At 48.7% G+C, this 8,425-nt stretch overlaps 1 protein-coding gene across 1 annotated transcript in view; it reads left to right on the forward strand.

The window, feature by feature from the left end:
• Nucleotides 1-8,425, forward strand: part of COL15A1 (collagen, type XV, alpha 1) — a 101,872-nt gene that overhangs the window by 57,360 nt on the left and 36,087 nt on the right. Inside the window, exons 11-13 of the mRNA XM_005870651.2 lie at nt 1,340-1,432; nt 2,568-2,693; nt 3,250-3,312. Of these exons, the coding sequence (XP_005870713.2) occupies nt 1,340-1,432; nt 2,568-2,693; nt 3,250-3,312 (282 nt within the window). The remainder of the gene's footprint in view (nt 1-1,339; nt 1,433-2,567; nt 2,694-3,249; nt 3,313-8,425) is intronic.

Here is an 8,425-nt window from a genome sequence, read left to right on the forward strand (position 1 = left end):
TTGGGTTCCTGTGAGGGTGAGAGAGAAAGGAGAAGAGGAGACACAAACACGCAATACTTCATCCTGACATGTTACTAATGAAGATAGATCACCCTGGAGCGCAGGAATCTGCGATGCATGGAAATGGATGCCCTGATTCCCGAGCAAATGGTTTAAAAGCAGAATAAGGACAATCAAGAGAGCATCCACTCTGGAAAGTCTTTAGGATAATTTTAAATCTCAGAGTTACCAAGGCAGTGAGTGAGAGAGGCATCCAAGCCTGGTTGTGCAACAAAACTGTAGCACATTTCCTCTCTCTCTCTCTCTCTCTCTCTCTCTCTCTCTCTCTCACACACACACACACACACACGCACACACACACACTTTGCTCATGAATAAAATGGGCATCATAGTACCTACATCTTGAATTGTTGTGAGGATGCAGTAAGTTAATACATGGAAAACTTTACCTGGCATGTAGTATATGCTCAACAAATTAGTTATATAGAGTTATTATGCAAATGAGGCTCAGAGGGGGGTTAAGCGTTTGCTCAAGGTCACAGCTCCCAGGAGTTAAGTAGAGATGAGTTTTAGGGTCTGGACTTTCTACTTTTGTTTTCTGCACTGTCCATAACCACCCTTCTCAGATACGATCCAGAAGTTGAACAGCAAATCTCACATTTGCTGTACCCATGAGGTCATTCTGTTTCTAAGGTCGTTTGGCAAATAGAACCTATTATCTGCTGGGTGCAGGTGACATAGCAGCAGCTAGAGGTTAGGTAGATACTAGAGGGGTGTTTAGGGGATTTTATTTTGTTCTTTGGAGGAACTGATGGCATTCAACAGGTATGTGCTGAAGGCCTTCTTGGTGCCAGAACTCAGGCTGGCACTGGGCATCCAGAGATGTCTCAGGATTGGGCTGACCCCAGAGGAGTCCTAGTCTAGAGTGGCTGATGGACCGCACACAACTGAGCTTCAAGTCAGGTGGTCCTGGCATGAAATCGAGACCTCAACAGAGGCTGGTGGAAACACAGAAGAGAGAGACATTCTGTCTGAAAATGGGGTGGAGGAAGTGATCACTGAGCGAGCGTTGAAGGATGAGCAGGGATTTGAAAAGCAGGAAAGGAGGTTGGGGCGAAGATGTGAAAGCATGTAGCATGTTTGAGGACAGCTGGGTGTTGGTGCACAGCTGGGAGGTGGTGAGGGAGGAGGGTAGCTGCAAAGTGGGAGAAAGGGCTGGAAGGAAAGGCGGACGCAGAAGTTAGCAGAGCTGCAGAATGTGGGGGAACTGTCGGTGACGTGGCTGTCCTTGGGGAGTGGCAGTGGAAACCCAAGTTGTGAGAAATTTTTTTCTCTGCAGGTGGGAGCAGAGGCAGAGGGCTCTGGCCTGGGCTGGGGCTCGGAAATCGGCTCTGGCTCTGGTGACCTGGGGCGCAGTGAGGAGCTGTTAAGAGTGAGTATGAGGGGTGACACGGCCTGGTGCCTGATGGCCTTCAGAATGGAGGGAGGGAGGGAAGCAAGGGCGGACACCGGAAGGAACAGATTGCCCACCATCAGTAATTGTTGAGGATGGCGGTGGGCTCCTGGGAGTTCATTATATTGTATATCTTTGTATATATTTCTCCACGTCGATAGTTTTGTTAAGTGAGTATGAGCCTAAGTTTACATTCAGAACCCCCACCTCCCCACTTGCCTCCTTTCCCTGGCAGCCTTTGCCAGCAGGTGTGTCCATGGCCTTCACCTCCACAGATTGGCTCTGCCCCCACCCCGCCCTGTACATTACAGAGACCTTCTGGCCTTTCCTCTGGGCAGCATTTCTCACTTTAGCTTCCAGACTCTTCTTGACATCCTCCCAACCCAGAGGCCACCCCCTCCCTCCTCTCCACTCCTCTCTCCCTCTGGGGTTTCCTGCTTCTCTGGCCTCCTGCCCAAGGCTGGGCCCCCACTAGTCTGTCCCTAAGTTGCCCCCCAGGGAGCACCTCCCTTCAACAGCCACAGTTGACACCATTGTCCCTGCCCTCAACCTCAGCTCCGTCTCTTCCTTGGAGCACCTGTGCTGAACCCCCACACAGATGGCTCCACTCGGCTGCCCTCTGCCCACTCGCCATGACCGGGTGGGAAGGGTTTAGGATTCGCTACTGGGTCTTCCAGGCTGGTGGGATCGGCCGACCCAGACAGAGGCGAAAGAGACCAGCACATTGCAGGAGGCTTTTTAACAACAAGAGTTAGCACAACAGGCAGTGTTTGACTGACCTCTTGATTAATCGGAAAAGTGAGTTAACAGAGCATCTCTGAGGATTCCAGTGAATTGGGTTTTTATTGTGTGCATACACCTGAGGAGAAAACATGATAAAATGGGCGCAGAAAGACCTGGCTTCAAATCCCAGCTCTTCTCCTAATTAGCTCTGTGTGTGACCTTTCAGCAAGTTGTATCATCTCACTGAGCCTGTTTCCTCACTGCTGAGTGGGAACACCAGTCTCTTCTCATAGGGTGGTTGTAAGCAATGGAGAGAATTGATAGAACATATATGCTCAGTATATATTTATCCCCTCCTCTGATGTTTCTTAACAGACTGTCTATTTTTTAGGGTCCCCCGGGCCCCCCGGGCCCACCTGGCTTACCTGGGAGTCCAGGAAAACCGGGAACTGATGTTTTCATGGGACCCCCTGGATCTCCTGGAAAGAACGGAGCTGCCGGTGAACCTGGGCCCCGGGTGAGCTGCTGAAGTCATCTCCCCTCCCTGTGGCCACAGGTCTTCCTTCAGCCAGGGAGGGGCATGCAGACCGCAGACCCCAGACCCCAGTGCTGTCTAAGCTCACCACGGGGAGCGGGGAGCGAGCAGCCAGCTAATGTTTATAAACAAAAATCCTCAGCAAGTCACTGCTAAGACTCATAAGAAGCAGCAGCTAAGAAAAACATCATCCTACACAGTGTTTTGCTGCTTTATTTAGTCAGTGTAGGAAACGCAGACTCACATGGGATCCTGGAATCATAGGACGTCAGTGCTGGGCCTGGGATGGGAGCCCCTCAGAGACCATCTAGTACCCACCCTGCCCCTGATTCCTCCACCGAAGCAGAAACTGGACCCTCGTCCATAGGTGCTCAGCCTCTGCTGGCCAGGACAGGCATTCCGCCATAGACCAGGCACAGGCCTGGAGCAAAAGCCTTACCTGCTGGGTCCTCCCAACCCTGGCCTCCTTGTGTAGGAAGCCTTTGTATTTGATTCTGATCAAGGATGTTGTGGGCTGATTGTCACTGATGTTCTCCAGGGCCCCAAGGGACAGCCTGGACTTGACGGAGCCTCCGGCCGTCCTGGGACAAAAGGGGAGAAGGTAAGGGGAAGGTGGGAGGGTCTAACACATGGAAGCCACCAGGCCCACACTGCCCCTCTCTGACCTCTAAAGCTGACCTTGCATCTTCTGTAAAAGACCATCTCTAATCCCCTCCTGGTCCTCTCTGCTGCTGTCTCCATCTGGGGTTCTTTATGCCAGTCCTGAACTCAGCATCTGCCCTGCCCACTCCTGCATGTCCCCAGCTTCAGTGAAGGGCACTACCAGGTGCCAGTTACATGGATTCAGAAACAGAGTCCACTCTAACTCCCTTCCTCTCCCTTTCCGGCCATGATCTGTCTGGCGCCAGGTCCGGCCAATCTGATGTCCACTTCGCTCACCCCTCTGTCCATCCTGGCCTGACATTCATCTCTCCTTATGCAACTGCAGCATCAGGCTCCTCACTGGTGCCCCAAGCTCCCACCCACCTGCCCGGACCACTTCCTGCAGTGGGTTCCCCTCAGTCACTGCCCTCTCCCGGGAGAAAATATCGTTGTCTCCCCACTGCCCCCAGGAAAAAAACGTAACTATGTGCAGACCCTCGAGGCCCTTCCCGACCTGCCTTTCTAGCTCCACCCCCCACCAGCCCTCAGATGGCCTCCAGGTCAGCCAGCCCTACTGAAATGCTCTTCCCTCACAGCCTCCTGGACTTTGCACATGGTTTTCTCTGTCTCAGGTGTCTTTCCCTCCCTCGTTCTTTAAGGCCCCGTTCAGATATGTCCTCGGGGAAGCTCTCCCAGATTTCTTCCCAGCAGAAAGCACCCCTCCTTTCTGCACGTCCCATTTGCACAGTATTTATTCTGCTGGGACCCTGCTTAGCCAATGACACCATCGCTGTTAGCTTATCTGTCTGCTCCTACCTTCACCCTGACAGAGTCCCAGTGTCTGTGAATCCTTAAAACCTAGCGCAGGCCTTTGTTAGCCTTTGATGAATGGATGCAACTTCTCTCAGGCACCATTTTCATCTTCCATTCCCAGAGCTTTGCATGCCTTCACTCTCTTCCATCTCTGTAAGCCCCCAGTTGCGCTGTGGTGGGGTTCCTGCTCCCCCAGTGTTCCCAGGCTGGTGGATGAGATCAGCCATGTCCCACAAAGGAGGGCAGTAAAGGTAAGATCAGCCTCCTAGTGACACAGCCTTGAGTTTTTCTGGGGTTTGGGAGAGGGTCCCTCCCAGCTGGGAGGCGGGCAAGGGCTTCTGTATACCCTACCTGGCTGCTAGATACAGCCATCCTCACTGAGCTGAATTTCCAGTTTCTGTCAGTTTTCAAGTGTGTTTATTTTAATTGAACCAGTAACTGGATTTTCGTGGAAAGCTCATTTCTCAGAAAAAAGCAGAAAGAAATAATTGACAAGCTTTATAGAACTCATTTTACATGTACCAACTCTTTCATAAGAAATTAAATTTTGCAGGAAACATCACAGACCTACACTCATCTTCCCTGTTCTTACCAGCTTCCCCCACCCACCCCCACACACTCGTCTGGCACTTAAAAATACCCACGCCCATATCCGCACACATACATCCCGCACACACACATCCCGCACACACACATCGCAGCGGCTCAGCAGCTGCTCAGGGAAGCAGCCGTGCCGGAGCAGCAGGCTTGCTCAGATGTAATTGTTGAAGACAAATCACGTTTCCCCCTGAAGTTTGCTATGAGTCCTAATTTTGTCACACTGTGTATGCATATGCTGCTTCCTGGTGAAGTAAAAGCAGAAGCAAACTCTAGAAGGACTTGCAAATTTGCATCTGGAGAGCTCAAGGGGAAACTTACACGTGACATTTACCTTAAAAAAAAAAAGAACAACCAAAAAAACAAAAGGTAAACCAAGGAGCATGGTCTGGATGTAAAATAATAAAATCATGCTAAAGAAAAGAATAATTTCAGGGATATAACAAAACAAAAGATTCAATGATACAGTTTTAAATATATAAGATTTGCAAATAATTTGTGGTCTATTCTCAGCAATGTCTTAGTCATTTTTAGTCATTGAGGGTTTAAGATAATTAAAAAAAATTTTTTATTGATTTAGGAGAGGAAGGGAGAGGGAAAGAGAGATAGAAACATCAATGATGAGAGAGAATCATTGATAGGCTGCTTCCTGCACACATCCCACTGGGGATCGAGCCTGCAACCCAGGCATGTGCCCTGACTGGGAATCGAATCGGTATCTCCTGGTTCACAGGTCAACACTCAACCACTGAGCCAAGCCAGCTGGGCCAAATGATACCTTTGAGCCTCCACAATATCTGTTCTTCAGCTTGCACACCTCCAGTGACAAGGGACTCATTTCTTGCCCAGGCAATGCCTCCCATGGACACCTGGGAAAGGTCTTCCCTCATGCTATGAGGAAATTGGCCTCTGTTGTCATTTGCAGGGCAAGTTGTCTGAAGTGGGGTTTTCCCCCAAACAATAAGGTCCAGTTTATTAATATAATCATTATTTTCAAATATGGGGTTGTACTCCTTCCTGGAGTAGATGAGGAGCAGCCTGCTTTCTCAGATACAGATGCTTCTGGAAAGTATGCTGAAGAACTTGCTGGAGATGGGCCGCTAGAAAATCCCTTTCTGCTTTTTTTGCACTGTCCGGGTCTTCAGCATCTACCTACAATTAACAGAGTCATTCTTTCCCTTCTTTTATAATCTGTGTTTTGTTGTTGTTAATCTTCACCTGAGGGCATTTTTTTCCCATTGATATTTTAGAGAGTGGAAGGGAGGGGGAGAGACAGAGAGAGAGAGAAACATCGATGTGAGAGAGACACATCGATTGGTTGCCTCCCCCACATGCCACTATCAGGACTGGGGATTGAGCCTGGAACCGAGGTACATGCCCTTGACTGGATTGAACCTGGGACCCTTCGGGCTGATGCTCTATCCACTGAGCAAAGCTGGCTAGGGCATTTCTTTCATAATCTGAATCATTCATTGTCTTCTTCAGTCTCCAAAGATACCAGGACACCCAGGTAGAAAAGAGTTTGTCCTTTGACATTTTCTTCAGTGCCCAGAATTGCTGAGGAACGTGAAGCTCTGAGAAAGTGGCCTTGAGTAATCTCACTGAGCTGCTGAAATGTCAGTGTTTGCATTATCTTTTCCACAATGTAAGAGAAGTGTGAGTAAATCATCATTACCTTCCCTTTAGCCACATAATCCCAACTTGGTCCTGAGCAATTCTCTGAGTCTTGTATAATAAAGAGCAGGGTACTTACTTCTCTAGACCCTGAGCAGCCCGCAGCTCTTGACTAGGGTCCAGTCATGGGTTTAGAGCTTGTAACAGCATATTTCAATTAAACATTCTACTATTGGCCTGAGTTCACATTTTATACCTTATTTCAGCATCAGCCATGTTTGGTGCAAAATCAGGATTGTAGGCCTCCATGAAACTAAATAAACCACAGTCCCTTGTCATTGTAGCGTGTTGAAGTTATCGTTATAACAAACACCATGAGCAAAACCAACAGGCACCCACAGGCACTAAGCTGTGCTGTCTCAGAAACCACAACAGATAAAATAAAATAAAAAATCCATGAATTTATTCGTTTTTTTGATGTTCCTGTGTGAGGAAGTCTAGTAACGACCTTAGCAAATCCCGTCACCATGATGAGCTGATATGATAATGATTCTAAACCATGCTTTTGCCATATGCAGCAGTCCTTCCTGCAACTGGTTCTGTCCCGAGGTTTCTGTTGTATAACTGGTCTCTCCATACTTCCTCGTCACCACTAGACTTGCAGTCGTGCTGGTTGGAATTCCAAGATAGTGCAGAGCCTCGAGGCACAATTCTCTCAGGAAGGAACGAAGTACAGTTCTACCACCACCGTTTGGGGAGTATGGGGTCTTTGCTGACCTTTTTCCTTGGGGCTCCCGCTTTTCACTCTACCTGTTCGTGTAAATTCCAATAGGAAGAGCTCGTCTATCCCCAACCTGATCTGCTCATATTCCGAAGTGGTGGCTCCCGAATCTGTGAGCTGGTGGAATGGGCCCAAATACTGTCTCTCCACACGCAGAGCCTCTGTAACCTGATTCTTTATGTAGTTCTCTCTCCAGGAGTATCTCTCCTATTATTCTGACCTTATTGAAATAACTCTTATTGTTCTGTTTTTTCTTCCAACAGTTATATATTTTTATTTCCAAGATCTCTACTTGATTCTTTTCCATAACCGCTGTTCTTATTTCATAGTAGTTTGTTTCACGATTGTAATATCCTCCCTTTTCTCCCTGAGAATATATATCACACCCTTCAAGTACTGATTGGATTGTGTTCTTTACTCTGTTCCCTCAGGCATACATTCCATTGTTGGCGTTGTTGCCTTCCCTCAGATGTATGGTGTTTTTATTTGTGGGTTTGTTTTCAACATTGGACTCCCTCTTGGTCTGTTTTCTGTGTGTGTTTTTACAGATTGTTAGGTTGTTAGGCAGTAGCTACGATTGGGACATCCGGGTTTCAGGAAGGGGATGGGAGGAGTAGGATGTGCCATCAGGCAGGTACCTCAACAGCTGATCTTATGAGTTTGGGGTACCCCTAGACTTCTCAGGGTTCCTTAGCCCCTGGGCCTCTGCCCTATCTTTTTGTTCCAGGAAATAACTCTTGTTGTTCTTGGACTGGCAGTGGGAGTGGGAGGCGAGGGGAGATAGGCAGGGCTCCTTGGCTGTGCCTTGCTCCAGAATTTCAACCATGTCCCTGTCAGAGCCACACCCTCCTCCTGGCTTCCACCACCACTTTGCCCAATACTTTTCTCCCCTGGTTTCCCTCTATGACTGGAGCCTCTGGCTTTGGCTTTCCACCTGTTTTCGCTTTGGCATTCTTCACTGTTTCAGATTCAATGTGACTCTCCATCTGATTTTTGAGCATGGCTCTTTTGGAACTATCCACTCCGCCATTTCTATGGAATGGGTGTAGAAAGGGAATCTAGCCCAGGGAGATGGGACTGGGGAGAAGGGCAGTACATCATAATCAGGTGTCAGGGCCTTCTGTGTGGCCCTGAATTGCTGGCTCCTTCCCTTGAGGGTGCTTTTGAGGTTTCCTCATGATTCCCCAGAGAGAACCCCAAATGCAGTCCCCTAATGTAGGACAGTGTCTCCTGGGGGTGGACATGCAGCCTGCTTAGTGCAACACCT

This window comes from Myotis brandtii, unplaced genomic scaffold, assembly GCF_000412655.1.
Source record: "Myotis brandtii unplaced genomic scaffold, ASM41265v1 scaffold320, whole genome shotgun sequence".
NCBI lineage: Eukaryota > Metazoa > Chordata > Mammalia > Chiroptera > Vespertilionidae > Myotis > Myotis brandtii.